This window comes from Pteropus vampyrus, unplaced genomic scaffold (assembly GCF_000151845.1).
Source record: "Pteropus vampyrus isolate Shadow unplaced genomic scaffold, Pvam_2.0 Scaffold112, whole genome shotgun sequence".
NCBI lineage: Eukaryota > Metazoa > Chordata > Mammalia > Chiroptera > Pteropodidae > Pteropus > Pteropus vampyrus.
Window position 1 is genome coordinate 2,800,561 of NW_011888893.1, and position 21,835 is coordinate 2,822,395.

General features: G+C 44.2%; 1 protein-coding gene across 1 annotated transcript in view; it reads left to right on the forward strand.

Annotated features, from left to right (window-relative positions):
• CNTNAP2 (contactin associated protein like 2) overlaps window positions 1-21,835 on the forward strand; it is a 1,200,002-nt gene that overhangs the window by 1,057,033 nt on the left and 121,134 nt on the right. The window contains exons 19-20 of the mRNA XM_011365532.2: window positions 11,607-11,843; window positions 19,104-19,237. Of these exons, the coding sequence (XP_011363834.1) occupies window positions 11,607-11,843; window positions 19,104-19,237 (371 nt within the window). The remainder of the gene's footprint in view (window positions 1-11,606; window positions 11,844-19,103; window positions 19,238-21,835) is intronic.

Sequence of the window (21,835 nt, forward strand, 5' to 3'; positions counted from 1 at the left end):
GAAAATTATAGATGGTGATAAAAACACATTGCCAGCATGTCTTGATTTTCTTTTGGTGGTGGGGTCTATTATAACTTTGAAAAAAATATGAAGACAGCCAAACCGGTCCATAATACCACAAATTCATTCATTAATTCAATAAGTATATATTCAATTGTGTTGAACTCAAGATACAATCAACTAAAACGCAGTGTTTGCCCTAAAACAGTTACAAGGGTAATTGCCAAACCAGAAAAGCAGCTGGTGCCAGGATATGCAAGTCAGTGTGAGGACAGCTCCTGGCCTGGGATGGGCCCAGTGGCCTTGGCCTGTGCACTTCTTGGACTTCATATGGCATCATAAACAGTTTTCAGTTAGCATATTTTTTCCAAGAGCATAGTGCAACCCTTCTACTCCACATCCAGAAATGCTGAGAGGCCTCAGGTGACTTTACTGGAATATAATCACGTTCTTGAGTAGCACGAGGTAGAATGCCATCAGCTTCTAACACCTCACACATCCAGGACCCGTGCAAGAAAGCAGCCAGAGCTGAGCTTCTTTATATCACGCTGTGTTTACATAACCATCAGAATCGTCCACATGAATCCTCTTCCCTTTTGATGAGCGAGACTCCAGCTGTGATCGTCAACCTTCGTTAAAACTACCTGTACAGCATGGCATATTCTCCAAATTCAGCAGCACGTTCAGGATGGTTCATGAAGACTGAAGGACAATTTGGGGCTGGGTTCGAACATCTCAACAAATCACAAGGCGTAACTAACATACCAAGTAAAGTAGCCACACAGACAAAATGGCTGAAATGAGGAATAATAAGGAAAGTTGTAATTTATGGCTCCATAGACCCTCCTTGGTCAAAGAACATAGCTTACTTCCAAAGATAGGCCCTGTATTGTGCTGAGGGGAGTAAGTCAGACAGAGGAAGAAATGCCACATGATTTCACTGACATGTGGAATCTAAAGAACAAAATAAACAAAATGGAAACAAACAGATACGGAGGATATTTGGATGGTTGCCAGATGGGAGAGGGGTTTGGGGGTAAGTGAAAAATGGGAAAGGATTAAGAAGTACAAATTGGTAGTTACAAAATAGTCATGAGGATAAAAAGTATAGCATAAGGAATACAGTCCGTAATATTGTAATAACTATGTACAGTGTCAGCGTGATCACTTTGTAAGTTACATAAATGTCTAATACTATGTTGTATACCTGAAACTAATATATCATATGCCAATTATAACTTAAAATTTTTTAAAATACTAAAAATAAAAAGATATGACTTGCTTTTATTATAAAAACCAGCAAATGGAAATGGCTTTGGATTTCAGGAAATATATGTGACTGTTTCACATATATTTGCCATCAACCATGACCTTCAGGTGTGGCTTTTTTAGATCAAAATAGAAATTATTTTAACATTAACAGTAGTTTGTCATAAATAATAAGACACATGGATTTTCTGGTTGTTCTCTATTAAGGTCTTAGCTGGTAGAAAAAAAAAATGGAATATTATCACCTTAAAGAGCCAATTGTGTTTTTACGTTTGTGGGTAGTAAACAATCAGTGGTTACCTGGTAACTAGTTTCCTTATAAAATTCTCAAGGAAGAAACTGATAAACGAATCACTCTGCAGATTTCTGTGAAAATGGCTAACAGAACTCGCAAAGGCACAGCCATTCAAAGAGGAAAGAGCTTGGGCTCTGATGTCCAGAAGGTCTGGACTGACTCTCCCTCTCTGAGCAGTAGGTGACCTTAGGCACGTTATTCCCCTAAACCTCAGTTACCTTATCTGTAAAATGGAGATGATAGCATCTATCTCAAAAATGTTGCTGATGAGTAATTAAGTTAAACAAGATAATACATGAAAATTCCCTATTGAGACTGACACGCAGCAGGAATCAAAAGAAGCTCGTTTCCTTACAGTGTGTAAATGTGTGTCTGGCTCCAATTCAAAAGTGTGCTCAGTGAATCAGCAGGTGTTCTGGGAGAGCCTCCTTTCACCAGATTCTGCAGCTACAAAGTGAATTAAAAACAGCGCTTGCCCTCGAGGACTCTCACGGTCAAGAATTCTGTTCGCCTCATCAGATCAGCTGAGCAAGCAAGAAAATATGGAACGTTCAGTGTTAAGTATAGAACAAAGAAAAAGCGCCCTTATCACCAGAATGGATAGAATTAATAGAATGTTCCTTGTATCTAGAACAGGCTCAAATTAGTTAATTAGTTTTACAAATAATATGATTCCTAAAAGCAATAGCTTCACAGCAACACTAAAGTTAGCAGAGTAGAGGTAAAGTGAGGTAGAGACATTTGATTGGGACAACTTTATCTATTAAAGCTGTTAAAGTTGGCCAATCTGTCTAAATATGCTCCAGTCTACTGAGCCAATATAAAGGGGGGGAAAGCAGTAGAAATTTAGAGCATCCGCTAAGCTGTAAGTCACTTAATTCTTTTGGACATATTATTATAAATGTATCTTACAACACTTTCATTAATTGCTGTTTTAATTAATGACGACGTCTCAGTTGATGGAATAGCATTTCTCTCAAAAAGCCCACTTTACAAAGGAAATGAAACTGGAAAATGCCAACTAAGGGCTAGTTGAAGAAATATACTCTAGCTATTAAAAAATTCAAATTCAGCTCAGCTCGATTCAGCAAATATTTTTTGCATACCTACTGGAGGCCAGGAGCTGGCTGAGGCTACAAGACAAAGATCTTATCTTCAAAAGCTCACATTCTGGTGAGCTGCAGGTTGCATAAATAAGGCATTTCCTTCCCTTTCTCATCCCTCCCCTTCCCTTGTGACAGAGTTGGCTGTGGGCCCCCTGTGTTGCCTGCTTATTTGCAAAAGAGCTTTCTGCACAGAAATATATAGATATCCTCAAAATGGTTTTCTAAAATTATTTTTGTGTATACAAATATTTGTGTCTGTTTATATTTTTTTTCCAGAAGTGGGACAGTGATGGGGCGATTGCATTAATGTCGGATTCCTCAATTCAGCTCAGTGTCAGATGGTGCAGGAATTAGTCTTCGTGTGTATGCATTGCATGCACATGTGTAAATATACACACAGAGGGAAATGTGGTGCAATGTTAAAACTTAGGGAATCTGGACATGGAGTCCTTTGTGCTCATCTTGCAAATCTTCTGTAAGTTTGACATTATTTCACAGTATATTATTCTTCTAAAAATATATATTTTAAGTGGTTCAAGACCTTGACAGCCCAATCCCGCCTTCTTTTCCAGCAGCATCTCCTACCACATCTCAGCCCACACCTAAAATCAAGTTATACCCACTGCCTGGAACAGCAGTGCTCAGTTCTGGCTGCACATTAGAGCAACCTGAGAAAAGGCTGAAATATGCAACGGGCAGGCCTTTCTCCAGACCAATTAGATTGGAACCTCTGAGACTTGAACTCAGTCACATTTTTTTTTTAAGCACAGCGAGGTTTAGAAGCTCCTGACATGATTTCCTGAACCCACACCAGTTCACTCTGCCACGCCTCTGTTCACGCTGTTTGCCGTGCTTGGAGCACGCGTGCCTGCCTTGCTCCTGCAGATATGTACTCAATTGTTGGCACCCAGCTCAGCCACCTCCTGAGGGAAGTAATCCAGACATCCCGACACTCACCCACAGAAAGGGCCGATCTTTCTCTCTTCCTGCCGTTTCTTTCCACACACTCTATTATTCTAGATCTCACTCTTTATTCTACAATCTGTTTACTCAGTCTCCCAACCAACAGTGAACTCCTGGAGGGAAAAAGTCCCCATTGTGTTTGCTTTTGTTATCCGCACGGGCCTGACATATAGATGAATTCCAAGGACTGTTTACTAAATGGAAAGCAAACAAGATTACATTTGTCGGGCTAAAGTTCTGGCAAAGAGCTACGAGGGCGTTTAAGGAGGAGCTCTCCACACTGTGGGCCGCACGTAGGGAGGAGATGAAGCGTGAATGAGGAGGAGAACTGAAGGGTCTGAGAGACGGATGCGACGGAGGCGGGCGGGCAGGTACCGGCTAGACCACGTGTGGAGACAGCGTGGCACCAAGAAGGAGCAGGTCCAGATGACGAGCGAAACGGAGAGCGCTCCGAAGCCGAGTCGGCGTCTAGCACAGGGCCTGAGTGCACCGAGCATCTCAACGAGTCATGTTGGAGCGAATAAATTCTTACTGTTTTTCCTTAAACTTTTAGCGGTGGGGTCATGAAATCTCATGAAAACCATTAACCCTCTCTCCAGGAAAATGTATACACATGTACTTTTGCCTGAAATTTTGTTAAGATTTACGGATTCTCTGAAATATATCTGGTGACCTCCCCCACCCCCAGCGATATCCCAAATTTTAAGAAAAGGGATGAAATTTAAGTTTAAGGACAGCACACTTAGACTAGTGTATAAGGAAGGTCGCTCTGAAAGGTCGTAAGAGACCCATCAGAGGTCGCCTTTAATGAAATCACTGCAGTCGTCAAAGCAAGACCTCAGCAACTGAGCGGGAGGCAGGCGGAGGAGATGCAGACGGCAGGAGAGGCACTGGAAACAGGGACCTCAGGGTGACGTCTGCTTTGCTGTCTTTGGATGACCAGATGGACGAGGCGGCGTTTGTCAAACTAGAAAATTCAGGGAGAGGGACAGATTTTCATGAATGCAGTTTCATATGTGTTGAGTTTGGGTTTGAGAACTAGATCGACAGAAATTGTCTTTTCACTCTGGTGATTAGAAAGTTCACGGTGACAAGTGATAGCAACCTGACGTCATAGACAGAAGCCAGATACAGCTACTGAGGAGGTGAAAATGCAGACTGGAGGGCTTCTAGAACTTTCCCTTTGAAGGAAACTCTAACTGGATCTCTGGGCAGCATTCTAACCTTGACCAGTTCCTTCTCCTTGAAAACCCTCTCTCCTTGGCGTCACTAACACCACACGTCCTAGGCGTTTCTCTTAACCGCTCCAATTCCTTGAGCTCCGTCTCTCCTTTGCAAGCTCATTCTTCCTTACCCATCAACACTGACCTTCTCAGCTATCAGCCCGAGGCCTCCCTTTACTCCCTCTTTAGATGCTTCTTTCAGCAGCCCATCCAGGCTCGTGTTAAATACCATCTATAATAATGACTCTAAAATGTGTGTTTCCAGCCCAGACCTCTCTGCATCGGGCAATGCCTGATATCTCTGCTTCTCTGGTTCAAAAGCATCTCAAACTGTTCCTCTTCAGAGCTAAACTCAGGATACCACCCCTTCCCCACCCCACCAGGACCACCTCTGAGTTCCTGTTACCAGGGACATCACCAACACCCATCCAGAAATACATCTTCCTTAACACCTCTCCTTCCCCACTTCTTAACTCTCCTCAGATTCTGTCCAGATGACCCCTGAAGCGTCTGCTCACTCTAACTACTAGTCTCGTGGGTTTGCAGGTGCTGACAATGGTCCAGACCATCGTCATGCTTACTCAGTGCCGTGACGGCAGCCTCTGCAGTGTCTGTCTGCATCTCCTCTCCTCTCCCTCCAGTCAGTTCACCAAACTGCAGCCAGGGGGATCTTCTAAGTCTGCAAATCAGATTATGTCACCTCTGCCTGAAACCCTTCACAGTTACCCATTTCTTTCCATACAAAGACCAAAATCCTCAAAACGCCTTTCTCTCTATGAGCCTCACTTCCTGCCACTTTCCCCTGAATTGTAGCCGTCTTGAACTTATTTGCATCGGTCCTCAACATTCCCTCCTTCCGCAAGGCCTTTGCACATGCTCTGCTCTTCCTAAGTTTCTTTCCCTACCTCCAATCCCAGTTAAATCTCATTCTCCTTCAGTGATTACTTAAATATCGCTTACTCTCTAGTAAATCTCTAATAGCTTCATGGCTTATTATAGAAGGCACTTGAGGACTGCGAAGAAGGTATGAGAAGACAAGCTGCTAGCCAGAGAAGGATGTAAGTTCAAGGGAGGGTTTCTTTGAGATGAGAATGAATTAAAGCCCACAGCAATTGAATGACTTTCTTGACCAGCATCATACAGCTATTTGGTGGCAGAGCCAGGACTAAAACCCACATCTTTGGACTCCTGCCCTTGCTATAAGTCTCAGGTGAAGTTTGCTACAGTCGAGTCCTCATCTCACTTGCTGTCCCTAAAGCATGATAACCTGCTGACTGCCATGTTTGCTGGGGACACTTATTAACCCAGTTTCAGGAGCATGACCCTGGAATTCTGCGTGCAAACTGTCTTCCTGCTTAATTTTTGAGTAAACTTGTTCAGTGCTGTTGACTCTTAGACTCCAAGAGAGAAAGGCTCCTGGCTCCTACATAGTCAACTCATAAACCATGCAGCTTATTGATGTGTTTTAAGTAATACACGCTATATTTGTGTCTCATGGGTGGCACATGCCATTCAGGCTAAACTTAAAAGATTTTTCTTCAGTATTTTTTCTCCTTTGTGCAAATTCAGACCCTTGAAGCTTATTACATAGAAACTGACCTGGAAGTAACCTGGCCTTTAGAGGGACTGGTGGGAAAGTGGTTACTATAGATATGTATTCACCTGGGGAACCGGAACAAGTCGAGGCGAACATTTACCCATCCCGGATCCAATGTCGTTGTTCCAAAACGATTATAGTAAATTGAAGAAAACATCAAACAAACAGAATAAAAAATTCAGCAGGGAAATTTAGAGTGGTGTACTTGGGGAGAAAAAGCAGATTTTGCCAAAGTAAGGCAAGGAGAGAAACACTGTCTTTCAGGATAGCAGGGGCCTTGGGGGTACAAAGGAAACAGGTGTAAACAGAGCTGGGCCTTGCAGATGGCCCTGGAAGGAGCATGTCGATGCAGAATCGGGCTGCACGCAGAGGGCTGATGTCCAAGGTCACTAAGAGCAGAGCTCCATAAAGTTCACTTAACTGTTTTACTAGATGACAAATTAAAAAGCAGTTAATGAGAGTGATTATCCTGGGCAATGGGATTCAGCCATGAAAGTGTTTAATGGCCCGAGGCTGGGGCTCAGGCCAGTGCTTGCTCCGCAAAGGTATCTGTTCTCCAGCGGTTCCTCCTAGATTTCGTAGCAGCCGTGTGGTGCTTTCAGGGTCCAGAGTAGAAGGGAGCTTTGGAAGGCAGGAAAACGTAAGCAAATATTAAAGTGTTGTTCTGCAGCAGGAGGTAAAAAGAGGGAAGCCTGTGGTTATGGACTGAATGTTTGTGTCGTCCCCAGAATTCACATGTTGAAGCCCTAACCCCCCACGCAATGGTATTTAGAGATGAGGCATTGAAGGTGATCAGGTTTAGAGGAAGTCGTGAGGGTGAAGCCCTTGTGATGGGACTGGTGCCCTGATGAGATGAGACCAGAGAGCAAGCTCTCTCTCGCTCTCTCTCGCTCTCGCTCTCTCTGTCTCTCTGTCTCTCTGTCTGTCTCTCTGTCTGTCTCTCTGTCTCTCTCTCTGTCTCTCTCTCGCTCTCTCTGTCTCTCTGTCTCTCTGTCTCTCTGTCTCTCGTCTCTCTGCCACGTGAGCACACAAGAACACAGCTGTCTGAAAGCCAGGAAGAGAACCTTCACTGGGAACAAAAATCAGCTGCCTCCTTGATCTTTGACTTACAGTCAGCAAAATTGTGAGAAATGCATTTCTGTTGTTTAAGCCACCCAGTTATGGTGCTGTGTTATACTGACTATGACATTCTGCACAGTGGGGGCTCGGTAAACGCATTTGCTTGAATGTCTGGGTCGTGACTGAGGGAGTAGAGGAAGATCACATGCTGGAGGCAGTGCACACAGACTGCGAGTCCAGTTGTGAACATCTCTTCTCGACTCCATATTTAGTGATGTCATGTTGGCAGCTTGAAATTAGTCAAGTCGGGAGTGTTTACACCACGGGAATAGGCAAACGCTAAAGATCAGGGTTTCTACCCGCTGGGGAGCCAGCTGTGTAACATTTACCAGCATACCACTGGATGAGCAAGATGAAATCCTTGTGGGAACACAGTACCCTGGAGTTCTCACATTCAAAATAAACTTTAACATTTTTTCGTTGTTGCTGCTGTTTCTGTTTTAATTACTAATACACAATGGCACTCTTCAATTATCTTTTATTACCCATCCAGAGTGATTCAGCATTTGTAGACTCTTCTGGCAAACTAGCCAACATTTAAAGCATTGTTTCTATGGGTAAATGTTTCCAAATTACAAGTTACTGACTTTAAAATAAATTTTTGTCAAAGAGCCCATTTGTGAGTTGGGGACTTTCAATGCTGGGTCTTCATGGGGAACATTAGAGAACAAAAAGAATGGTGTCAATTTAAAAAATATAGGTTGCAAAAGATATCCTATGTGAAAAGGCAAAAGGAGTAAAATCGTTGAACTTGAAAGAGAAACAGATGAGGAGCAATTTAATCCCGGGGTGAGCTCCAGCTGTGTGTTTGTTTCTCCACTGTAAGCATCAGGGATTTAGGTAGATGAGGAAAACATCTTTATTATTCTGGGACGTATGGTTTGTAGATTTTATTTTGAACATTTTCAAATTTATTTTCCCTACTCAGATAGTTTACACAGGATACATTTTGAGGACCAAGAAATGTTAAGATAAGATTCCTTGTCTGCTTCTAGGTTCCTGTCCCCTTCACGAGTCTAAGTCTACAGATGGCGTAATGTTTTCCAAAATTTTGAGAAACATGATATATAATTCAGCAAATCCCTTTCATAATACATCTTGGAATGTAATCATAATACATCTTAGAATAAGTAGACCCAAAATTTATCATTTTCTATCCAAAAAACGAATATCACAAAACTTAAGCCATCTCACATTAATATAAAAACCTTAAATCAAGCATACTAAATCAGTGCTTTTTGACCATGTAATGAGGGAAAAGATGTCATTTGGGGCTTGTTAAATTAGTGTTATTTCAGTTATTCACTCCGAAGGGATGGGAGTGTTACTTCCCTGAGTGTTACTGTAGGACCGTGACTTGGCGTTTCCCGAAAACAATCTGAAACAAAGAAATGACAGCTATAAATCTGCTGCTTCGAACCTTAAGTGGTTCGCAGCACTCCCAGGCCCTGGTATAACAACAGTCGGTTTGTGACGTGGCTTCAGAATAATACCTTTAAGCAGAGTATAATCCTTCCTCCTCACGAATCATTAAAGCTCGTTAATGGTGATTCTAAAATACATCAAAAGTATTCTCTGTGGCGTGTTCTCCATTTGTTTATCTAAAATCCTTAGCTTTCTGAATATCCCTTCATGGAGATACTCTGCCTTGACTGTTGGCAGTTTAGCTGAGCGATGCGTAACGTCTCCACCAGGCAGGCCCCTCAGCCGCCTGCTCCTCCAGGGGCACGGTCCTGCCTCGGCTTCGCCTCCCAGGGTCCCAGACCCGTGCGTGTAAGCAGCACCTGGGGAACCCGTTACACCTGCTGAGGGGTTTGGCAAACGGCTCCCTCAGCCAGAAAGCTGCCCTCCACTTTCACGCGGCAACGTGCCGCCGGCTGTTTGGGTCCTGGCCCCAGCATCTTCCGGGGCCCTGGAGACAGGGCAGGTTCCCGCCTGTATACACCGATCCTGTGCTCACCGCGCCGCCTTCTGCCCTTGTTTGCTAGTCTAAATCCTTCTCAAGAACAGGTGCTCCTTGAGAGTGAGAATTGTGACCTCGGTGCCCAATAGGGTGCCTGGCACGTAGCCGGCACTCAGCAGGTGCTCGCTGGGCATGGAGAACCTTCCAGGCGGCGTGGTGGGGTTCTCAACACGCGGCCTGCTGAGCAAACCACATGACACACACCATACACTCGTGACATGCTCGCCACGTGTCCAGGTGTGTGTGTGTGTCTCCTCCCACGGCCACTGCTGGGCAGAAAGCTCCTCGAGGGCCTGATGCATTCGGTGCACCTTGACATTCCAGTAACTATGGAGCGACGAGCGGGGCTGAGTGTTTCTCTAATCCTGTTCCCCAACAAGGACACTGTGGCATTCGTGAGCAGGACAGTTCGTAATTATATAAGACAGTTTCACTCACACACTGCAGGACACTCAGCAATCCTCCCCCCGCCCACTAAATGCATCAGTACCGCTCCCAGCATTTAGACAGCGCCCTCCCATTCACACGTACGCACACATGCGCACACTTGTAAAGTCCTCGGGGTGAGAGGGTTGGGAGGAAGACAGCTGCCCGTGCCTGAGAGCCTGTAGTTAGCTGAACTCTTCACCAGAACTCGCGAGAGGCAGAACGCGGTGGACTGTAGCAGTGCCGGGGTGACTTACTGGAGTACTGCATGCGTGGTGGCATCTGGTGGGACGTGGGGGTGGCATCCGTGGCCCTGAATAGAACGTGGTAACCTGTCTTTGTCACATAACTAACTAACCTTTATTGAGTGCTTATCATACACCCCAGGCACTAGGCTAAGTGTTATACGTGGGTTATTTAATCCTCACAGCAACCTGTGAGGCCCCATTTTTTCAGAGAAGGAAACAGGCTTAGAAAATTTCAAGCCATTGACCAAGTTAACACACTTGGTAAGTGTCAAGGCCGAGAGTCACTGCAGGAGTCTGACCCCAGACCCTCGATCACTGCACTGTGCCGAGTCCAAGCTAGAGCTCTTTAAAATTGAACTTCAAATTTCCCAGATGAAAGAATCATTGTAAATTCCCCCCCCCCCGCCCCCATTGATCACAATGTAAAGCAGTGTGTCACAGAATACATTCTGTGTAGTGTTCCTTTAGCAGGATGAGAATAGTGGATTCCAAGGGCAAAGAAGTTTGAGACATGCTTTCAGATGGGCCCGGGCAGAGCGCTATGGAACAGTAGCAGTAAAGACCAAACACATCTTGAAAGGGGGCCTCAGGCTTTCGTAGTGAGAAAGGAGGTGATTTGAAGAACTTTCGGGAACAAACGGTGGGAAAAACTACAGCAGGAGCTTGTCTGCCTGAAAATGATTAGAAACCAATTTTCACTGATTAGGCTACAGGAAAAGACTGGTGAAAGGTTAGTGACCTTTCTTCTAATTTCACAGTAATAATAATAATAGGTACTATTTATTATGGGCTAATTACTTTAAATTATATTCTACAATGTTCACTATTATCTTGCTTTCTCAGATGAATGCTAAGTGAGGCCTGTGAAGCTGGTTAAGCAGCTTCGGGCCACATGACTAATTGATGGCAGTGCCACATCTGGACACAATTCTAATTTCACGTCTTATGACTTTGAACATTGTACACAGACCTCCCGGGACTTAGAGCTCTGTCGAGGGCTTTCAGGTGCGAATGTCCCAGGCAACAGCATCTCGGGGAGGGCTCCTCGAAACGCTGCCTTTACCTCGGCACGTCTCTTCCACCGAAATTAGTCCATGAGGTTTTTTTTCTGGCATGATTTACATTTCTCAATTTTACCATCACATTTTAAGTTTATGGACCGCCATATCGTTACCTACTTTTTTTTTTTTTTGATAGTGTATTCGTGTTGATGAAATAACATCCATCCACAGAGACGCTGACCTGGGCCAACCCCCTCCCTGGGGTCAGTCTGCCCCCTGTGAACTGCCTCGGAGGCCACTCCAAAACTAGCAGTCAGCCCACATTCAAATCGTGGGTCGTATCAGCATCAGACTTCTCATTATTCAGTTTTCTCTCTTTTTCTTTCTTTTCAACAGATGTTGGTGCATTTTTTGAAGAGGGGATGTGGCTACGGTATAATTTCCAGGCGCCCAGGGTCAGCGGCAAGGAATCGGGCAGCAGATCGGAGGACTCGCCTGACCCGCAGGGCTCCCCGCCGGACCTGACCCATGAGGAGATCCGATTCAGCTTCAGCACCACCAAGGCGCCCTGCATTCTCCTCTACGTCAGCTCCCTCACCACGGACTTCTTGGCAGTGCTCGTCAAACCCACCGGTAAGGACAGGGTACCTGGCCGCGTGATGCTGGGCGCACAGAATGTTCTAGGAAGAATCTGGATTCTTCTTGGCTTGTCCTTTATTCCCCGCCCGCCCCCCTCCCCCAACCCCGCCGGACGCTGAGCAACTCATCCAATGTCTTCGAACCCTATTTCCCTGGATGGGAGCCAGGAAAGCAGCTTGTCCATCAAGTGCTTTAAAAGCATGCGTTACAGCAGTAATGGCGCTAAAACACTCTGAGCTCTTTACAAGAACCATGTTGCATGACTGCGAGATGACTTCAAATGTGTGATGGGGATTTTTTTCTTCCTAGCAAATAAATACATTCACTACTGTACTGAAGAAAGATCAGCTTTGCAGTAGTAAAATTAATTTTATATAAATCAGTGAGTTATCCTGATTTATGTTAATGTATCAGTAGGTTCCTACAGAACATAGGGGCTTTTAATGGAAATAGAAAATCAGAGACATTTGCATTCCTAAACCCTCTTAGCATTTTACAATTGTAAAATATATCCCTGACAGAATGGTTGCTTAAAGCAGGAATCTATTTACACATGTAATACCTGGGACCATCTTGATCTCCAAATATGCATCAAGCCAGAGAGAGTCAGATAGGGTGACTCAAATAGGCATCTTGGTGACAGTGTCCACATGGGCTTATGTCCTCTGTGAGAAATGCAGGCATTCCCAATACATGTAAACATGCCAAACATTGAAGGGTCCATTTCCTCTCTGAAAACTTGAGTTCTAAGACATTTAAAATTTTAAGGAGATCGTTTTTTGACAAAAGAAAATATTTATGTGTATCAAGGAGCGAATCTCTCTAACTCATTTCCCAGAGTACAGCTGACACTGTGGAGGCTCCGCTCTCTCACTGTCTTGCTCGTCAGCAATTAAGGCTCTGCGGACTTCCAGAGCCTTCCAGAGCCTTGATTGTTGACGAGCGAGACAGTGAGAGAGCGGAGCCTCCTCAACTGTTCCAGGTTGTAGCCTCCGAAAGATCAAGGTTTCTCTGGGCAATGCACTATAGGTTAAAAAGATGGAGAAATAGATGTTCCCTGGGATTTTCCCTTTTAGAAATTATTCCCAAAGAAATTAGCTAAAAATCAGACAAAGATTCAGCATGAAGATGTTCATCATGGTGTTATTTATAAAACTCGGAAAGGACTAGAAACTCAACTTTGCTAAAATGGTTAGTGAAAGAGTCACCATTTTGTGACTCTTTGTAATAATATGTATCCATGAAGAATGATATTTGTGAAGAGTAATTAATAACGTGGAGAAAAAGATTTCAGTAATATAATGTTAAACGAAAAGGCGGGACACAGCTCTAACTGCACAGTGTCGCTGAGCTCTGTGAAACCCACGGACGGAAGGGAGCGGCGATGTGAGTGCAGCGCGGCGGTCGGGTTGTCGATCTGCTTCTCCCGAGCAGTAGTGCCCTTCTCCACGTGCCAGATGCCCACGCGGAACAAGTATCGCTGTTCTAGTTGGAAAAAAATAATACGTAAAATCAGTAACTGAGGAAGCAGAAGAACCAAATACTTAACCCCTGCTTCCCATGAGTTTAAAGTTAAGTTTACTTCCCCTGGATCATCTTAAACAGATTTATAATCCATTGATGTTCTCCACCCACATGTCCTAACCTGTCAGTGGACAGAGAGGATGGTTCTCACGTTTAGCTTGTCAAGAATTTAATTAACGCATCGCAGTAGATGCTGTATTGTCTGCTCCTCAGGTCAACGCCACACTGAAATCTAGTTGCAACTATGTTCAGTAACTGACAACCCCACTACCTACGACCAGCCCGCCCTTGCCAGCACGCGTGCTGGCGTCTGCGGTCGTTCGTCGTAGGCAAGGGTCTTCATTAATTGATTTAATTCAATACCATTTAATGATGCCCAAAGCCGTGCTGTTTCACATGCGTTAATTCCTACAACACACAACTCTATGACGTAGATACTGTGCTTATCCTCTTTGTACAGATGCTTGTTCACACTTCAAATACTGGATGTTTTATTAATTGAGATTTAAAGCTAAAAAGTTTTGAGGAAATTCAGAAAAAAAAGATCAATTAGGACTATGACAAAATATCAGGGGGAAAAAAAAAAAACTAAGAAGTCTTAACTAAATGCCTCAGCACCCCTCAGACTTAACATGTGGAAGGCCGTATTGCAGTCACTGTTCCGCAGAACCAGCTCTCCCCCAGTTCTGATGGTGCTCCCACCTCTCGGACACCTGAATACACAAGCCGGTGTCACTCGCCAGTGCGCCATCCTGCCGCCTCTTGGGGGCCATCCGGGCACACAGGGCTGTGGATCACGTCGCTCGGGCCGCCACAGCGTGCCTTTCTTCCCTTCCCCACTGCTGCTGTCCTGGCACGCGGCCTCTGCTTCAGAGTCGTCTGCCCTTGTTCACGCCAGGAACACACAGAAAATTATTTGAATGGCACTTGGGTAAATGGATGAGGTGGCGTTGGGAGGCCACCAGCCCTGTGTCTCCAGCAGCCCTCGCCTCCCCCAGGTCTGCCAAGGTCGGAGGGGCGCCATCCTCCTGGAACCCCGTTACCCCTCCGTGGGACAGCAGCACACCTCAGCACATCCTCCAGGAAGCTCTGTTCCAACTGGTCTCTCTGTTTCCAATCACTCTGGCCTTACCTCCCCACCAGAGCCAGAAGAGGTCTGCCCTTACACACCATGTCCCCATCAGACAGTCAGTGTGCCTCCTCCCCCAGCAGCGACAGGAGAAATCCCAAATTCTGCAGCCTTCCGAGGTCCCCAGCCTCGTGGGTCAGAGCTCGGAGAACAGAATCAGAACGCCTGCGTTTGAATTCTGCTTCGGCATCTGTGGGTTGTGAGATCGGGCAGTCAGTCAGCCGCTTCGTGCCTCAGCTTCCTCATCTGTAAAATACGGTCTCCCTCATGGGCGTGTTGTAAAAATCAGATGAGCTAATGAGTGTAACTCACTACACTATATATAAGTGTTAAGGTTCTTATTATCCAGAGTCCACTGACATAATTTCCATTGCCATGTATCCCTGTTCTTTATTTTCGAGAACTCATTATTTCCCAAGAGGTGAGCATCCGGGTCCCTGCCCACTGTGTTCCCTTATCTGGTCCAGCTCCATCTCCCTCTCGTCTAATAACTGCCTTTCGTTCTAGACCCAGGTCAAGTCTCACCTCCTTTCAGTGACTTCTCCTTACTTTAAACTCTTATCACACTCATTTTCAATGTCATTTGTGTGGCCCTTAGTGTATCGTTATCTGTCTTTGTTATAAATACGCCCTGTTTTCCAAGAGAGATGAAAAGCTCCCAGCCCACAATAGGTGCTCTGTAAGTGTTTGCTGATGATAATGATGATGACCGGGAGAGGATAAATCTATTAAGCACATTATTTGCTGTTGCCAATAAAAGAGCAGCCCCTTGTAACGGTTTTAATTCCCTAGGGAGATGAACATGCGATGTAAGAGTGAAGGATCTCTCCACTTTAATAATATTTTATTTTAATGAACAAATATTAACATTCCCCCTATCACCATTCAGTGGTTCTCTTGTGCTGTTATTTGGAAGGAATAAATATATCATTTGAATTTCACCGTTCAAGAATATTGCCATTACAGTTTATAGATATTCACTATATATAAATTTAAAGTTTCAACTCATCTTTTTTCTCAAAGCAAATAATTTCTGTTGGCATTAAGTGAAGCAGTTATGGACATTTTAAATCATATTTACAAAGTTCAAAAAAGCCAGAAGAGAAAAATTAATGAAAACTACTCAATACTGATTTTAATGAGCTGGGGAACATAAAGGGATCAAAGACAAAGAAACTGTAGGGAGGGAAATGTCCAGTTTTCTGTGTAATTGCCAATTCCTCTGACCTCTAGCCTTCCAAGGCAGAGTCCTCTCTTACTCACTTTTGTACCCCCGATCCAGGCACGGCCTGCCCCGCGCACTAGGAGTCCCTTGGCCTTATTAGAAGGGAGCTCTACAGTTAACAGCCAGCCACACAGCCACTTTCAGAACTTGGAAAATTGGATTCGGCAGTGCTTTGCACAGGCACTAAATAAATATATCCTGAAGAAGTGAATAAGTAAATGATGAATGAATATAGCTATATATTTAAGAAAGTTGGCTGTGATTATACAAGATTATAGCACATAAGTGGAGAATTATAACTCGAGACAATCAACTTGATTTTTCTGCGTGTTCAAATAATCTGCCTGATCATCTCCCTCACTCCCAAACAATAGATCATTTTTAATGCTATTAGGGTAAAGGAAGAAGTGGGGAGAGAAGCAGCTCAGGAAAAGGGAACAGCATACTCAAAGGTCCTGAGGTAGGAAGGAGAATTGTATTTTCCAGGGAATAAGAGAAGTCAAAGGTAGCTTAAATGTAAAAAGTGAGAGGGTGAATGGCATGATTTGGAAATAAAATAACAGGCAAAACTCAGATCATAAGCTATATTAAGAATGTATGTCTTCATCTTATGAGCAACTGGAAGGCTTGGAAGAGTTGTAAATGAACCAGTGCAATAATAAATTATGTATTTTGAAAATACATGTCTGCAAAGGAAACATGGAGAAGAAATAAGCACAGAAGCAGGAAGACCATCATTCATTCATTCAACAAATACTTATTCAGCACCTACTAAGTATCAGGCATGATTCTAGACATGGGAATAAAGTCATAAAGAATATAAACAAAAATTCTTGCTCTTTTGTAGCTTACATTTGAGTGGGATAAGACAGACAATAAATTAAGTACAGGAAGTAGTATGTTGTAGGATAAGAACTATCCTAGCGAAAAATAAGGCATAAAAGGGGGGCCTGGCCAGGGAAAAAGACTAGGTAAATTCTGCTTTTAATGAAGAAGTCACAGAAATAATCACTGGGAAAATGATATTTGAGCAGAGACTTAAAGAGTGAGGGGCCAGCCATACCTGGGGAATGAGCATCTTTGGTGGCAGAACCAGCAAGCTCAAAGGCCCCGAGGTAGGAACATGCTGGCTTTTGGAGAAACAGCAAGGCCACTGTGGACTGGTGAGGGGTGAACGAAGAGAGTAACAAGCGATTATGTCACAGGTGATGGGGCAGATCACATAGGGCCTAGTGAGCCATTGTGAAGACGTCGATTTTTACCGTGAGTGAGGTAGGACGCCGTTGGAGTGCTCTAAGCAGGGGACCATTCTGACTGCTAGATGGAGAGGAGTCTGGGTCTGGGAGAGGCGGAGGCTGGGGCGGGGTAGGGAAGGCGAGGGCAGGGAAGAAGCAAGGTGGTCAGCGTGCCAGCTAGTACAATAATTCAGGCAGAAATGATGGTGGCTTGGTCCAGAGGTAGTAATGAAGATGATGAAAAGCAGCAAGATTCGACATACATTTTGAAGAGGCAAGATTTGCTGACAGATCATATGTGGAATGAAGAGGAAGAGAGGAGTCCGGGCTTTGGGCAGGAATAACTAGAAGGGTAAAGTGAAATGTGGAAATGTGGGGGATTGCAGTGGAATTTGTTTTTTGGCGGGATGAGGATCAAGAGTTTGGTTTTGCATAGATTGTGTTTGAGGCGCCAATAAGACACCTCCCTTAATGGGGCTCGTAGTACGAAGAACAGAGAAGAAGGGATGGGCCTGAGAGTGAGATGAGGTCAGGTGGTACCTTTTAAAGGACAAACTGATTAGGACCAGGTGGCCCAGACAGAAGACGACTCAGGGGAAGCTCAGGTGGGGGCTGTCAGATGAGTGGCCAGCACAAGGCACCAGGACATGTCAGGAGCTCTGCATGGAGCTGCGTCAGCCAGGTGAGCAGGCTCTCGTGGGCTCATACAAGGGCATTCTGGGTGCCAGCAAAAGCCCTGAGGTTGCAACTATGGAGAAGATGGGGTGAATTTAGACACATTTAGGAGACGCAAATCAACAATGCTTGGTTGAAATGCCATAAGCACAGGAATCTAGGATAAAATACTAAGGTAAAACTCAGAAATAATGAAGGTTTGTCGAATTTGTTTAGAAAGCAAAAATAGCAAATGCAATTCATTCCTGATTGTTCTAGTGACCATTTCTCTCAACTCTGGGAACCTGGTGGAGTATTTTAAATGGCACGTGTAATGCTAGGATGCCCTAACTAAGGAAAGGCAGCACTTTGAAATTATTACATTTATTTATGTGTACATAAAGGCATGAGAAGTATTTGCAAGGAGATACTGCCAAATACTTAGAGTATCTCTCTCTGGATGGTGGGGTTTCTAGTGACTTTCTTTACTTTTTCTTTCTGTTTACTAAGTTTTAATTATCATTTACTAAGTTTTATTTCACGACTTAAAAATCGGAATATCAGTTTTGTTCCCCTGGAAGGAAAATGAAAGAGGCAACAAAGAATCTGTGATGTGATTTACAGTTAAGCTCTGAGATGTCCAATGCTATTAACATGAAGATTCCGATTTGAGTAAAAAATGAGATAAAAATATCAATGTCTTTAAAAATCATAAATAAATAAAAGTTATGTTTGATGTGCAGATTAATTAAAAGCAGGGTCTAGAACATTATACTAGTCTTTTTGAATATTGTTGGCCCTTTGGGAAGAAACAAGAAGGAGGGGAAAGAGTGATTTGTCGAGGCGAAGTGAACGGTAACCGAGGCAGAGGACTCGGGGTGCGGGGTGGGAAGCGCATCTTTTCCTTCGTTTGCCGTTTGAAGTGATGCACTCTCTCTAACCAAGAATAAATTCATTGCTTTGCTTTCTTGGTCTCAGTAAAGGCACCCAAAATCCCATGTATTTATCTTTTATAAATTATGTTTATTTTTAATATTGCATGCTCATGATTCTTTCATTTGCTGAATGGTACGCTTTGCTGATGCTGTGAGACCATCCCTGAATATCCTGCATTTATTCTTTATTTCGCAGAGTATTTCGTGGGGCCCGCAGGCGTCTCCACAGCCCAATATTGCAAATGTTCTCATTCTTTCTTCCCAGGCCCACTCCCAACTTGGATCATTTATAGCATTTGCTGCTTCAGCTTTGAGATAATGGTCACTGGTGGCTCATTGTTGATAGATGGCAAACACGTGCATGCCTGGTGCTGCTAAGCCTTATAGACCGGGTGCCTCTGAGCTAGAGAATCAGAACGGCAGTGTTGTTCCTGGATGTCAGAGGAAGGAGCAGAGTGTAATGGAAATCTAAGCACCAGGGGGTTGGGGGAGTTCTGCTAAATGAAACGTGGAGCAAAGGGATCACTGAGTCTCTCCCCTTTCCTTATGCAGGAGGCTTACAGGTCCGGTACAGCCTCGGTGGCACCAGAGAACCCTTTAGCATCGACGCAGACACCAGGAACATGGCCAATGGGCAGCCCCACAGCGTTAACATCACCCGTCACGGGAAGACCATAGTCCTCAAGGTACCCACATGTGTACATGTCAGTTGCATGCAACATAGTGTGAACACCTCTGTCTGTAGCACCTGGCCGTCGGTTTGGTTTCGTTTCGGGCAGATAGAAGAGATGCTTGCTCGTGCTTTCTCCGATAAATTCCTGACTAGTGAAGCAGAAAGGGATGTAGTTCTTATAGGAGAGACAAGGACGAAGTTGATGGTGATGAAATTTCTTAGGGAGGACCTAGAATAAATGTTTGCTCTGTACATTCCTTGTCGCTTCCCTGCCTGTGGCCCACACATTAACGTCTCCTGTTTTTATCCACCACCCCATGCTTTTCTCCCATGCGCTCAACTGTCTGGAGCTTACCAGGCTTCCCAGCAGAGGTTATTCTGGTTTATCCGACGTATTTCTTTCCCTACTCCACCACGGTATGAGTAACTATGTTTTTGTCCCTGTGGATGCTTTGCCTTAAACATCTTCAAAACACAGACCGTCCCCAGAATCTCTGACTCTGGTCGTAGGCTTTCGGCGCACAAAGGGACAGTGTTATTATGACACTCAGATTTGATTTCAGGTTCATTGATTGCTCCTACCCCCACCACCGATTCTCACAAGGAAGAAACTAGCCTGGGAGACACTATGAATAAAACATAGCATGAGGAGGTCTCCCTGGGAACTAAGCCAAAAGATCAAGGATGGGAACTGTCACTGCATTCTCTAGAAGGAGTTCAAAATAGATACCTGTCAGCAAAAAGAACAGCGGGGGATGCTGTTTTGCCAGTGGAGTGGAGTGTCATTTGGCAGGGGTTCAGCTGCCTCGCGGACCTCATTCAGATTCGGCTGGTTGCCGAGGGAAGTTCAGGTTGCAAAGAAAAGGCACAAACACTGTCTCTTTTTGAGCACTGGTAGATGTCAAATTCATAACTTGATAGAGAGTTTAAGCTTGGCCTTCGCAGTAGATGCTAGAGGGTATATTGAGGAGAGGTCTTTCCTAGGAAAATGACAACGTGCAGTTACAGCTTATTGTACAATCAATCGAATGTGATGTAAATAAGGTTATGTCAAAGGTTCGAACAGAGTCCCTGCACCTAGCCTTGTGCCTGGCATGTACTAGATGCTGCAAATTATCGATTTGAGTAAATCAAGCCCAGCTTTACCCGTAGCTCAAGGTTTATTTGGAAAAACCAGCAAGTCCAGTATTAGTATGATTTATACCATTTTCTCAACATTGTATTTATTGGCTTTTTATAGGAGACATTTTCTTGCTTTAAACTATGCCTTCTGTCCTCTCTTTAAAAGTAAGTGACTTATCTTGCCACGTCGCCATTGCAAAATGATATGGAAAGTTAAAAAGAGCTCAACGGTTGCTTTTAGGATCAGTATAACAGAGGAGGCCTGCGACAGCCATAGGCTCCTGCAGGGTGAACCCTCGATCTCCCCAAGAAAACGCCTTATTTATCAGAACCACGTCCCGTGGGCCGTGGAAGCACATGCAGAGGTGAGGGTGGGGTGAGCGGGAGGGGAGCGCAGAGGTCACAGGCTGAGTGATTCCATTTCCATGTATAGTTCCCAAAATGAGAGTCTGGAGTGAATTCCGTTTCCATGTATAGTTCCCAAAATGAGAGTCTGGAGTGAACGTGAGTTAGGAAGGCCTCCGTTCTGGCACATTCTGCCAACTGGGGCTTCTCTGGAACTAACAGCAACTCTCGTAGAACAAACATGAGCTTCATCAGAGCTGCTGGGAATCAAAGTTCGCCCTGCAGGAGGGGAGACGGGCAGACCACTTCAAGACCATGGGGCTTCTGAAGCGCAGAAAGCCAGAGAACTCCAGATAGCCGGGAGCTGGAGAGTGAGGAGAACACGGGGGACCAAGAGAGGGTTTGGGGAGAGTCTGGTTCGGCTGCTCAGGATCCTTTTGGTCGCAGATGACAGAAAACCAGTTCAGAATTCATTTTTAGGAAGAATTTTTGGGGTAGATCATGGAATTGAGGAAAGGGAACCCAAATTTTCGAAAGAGAATCTAGGGGGCCAGGAAGATCAAACAAAGAGAAGAATGCCACTAAGCCCCTCTCTCCGTCTCCTCGCCAACCTCCACCCCGAAGTTTTCCTGAAGCTATCCACAAATCCATCTTGAGAACTCCTGTAGCCTCAAAAGTGTATGGAGAGAGAGAGAATAGAATGCTCAGTATGATTATTTCCGTGCGAAGGGATTACAAATAGTCTAATTTCCTCTAGTTTTCTGTATTTCCTAATTTTCTATTAGAAACACGTTTTATTTTTATAACCGAACCAAAATATGAAACATATATCCACAACCTATTCTGATATCCTCCAGTTATAAATATAATGACACAGATATTTAAATAACGTCAAATTAAAATGTACTTCTAATCAAAAACAAAAGGCTAATACAAAGATAAGTTTAAAAGTACTATGAATGAGGCCTTTAGAATTTAAGTGAAATTTTATACCTTTATATATACTCAAACATCATATAATTTAAACGATGTTTACCAGTGTTTACAATGTTTTTAAAAGCAGGTTTACTTTCCTAGCAGGGTTTCACCGAAGCTAACATTAAATTAATTTGCATTCCCTGAGCACACACCATCTGAAATGGCG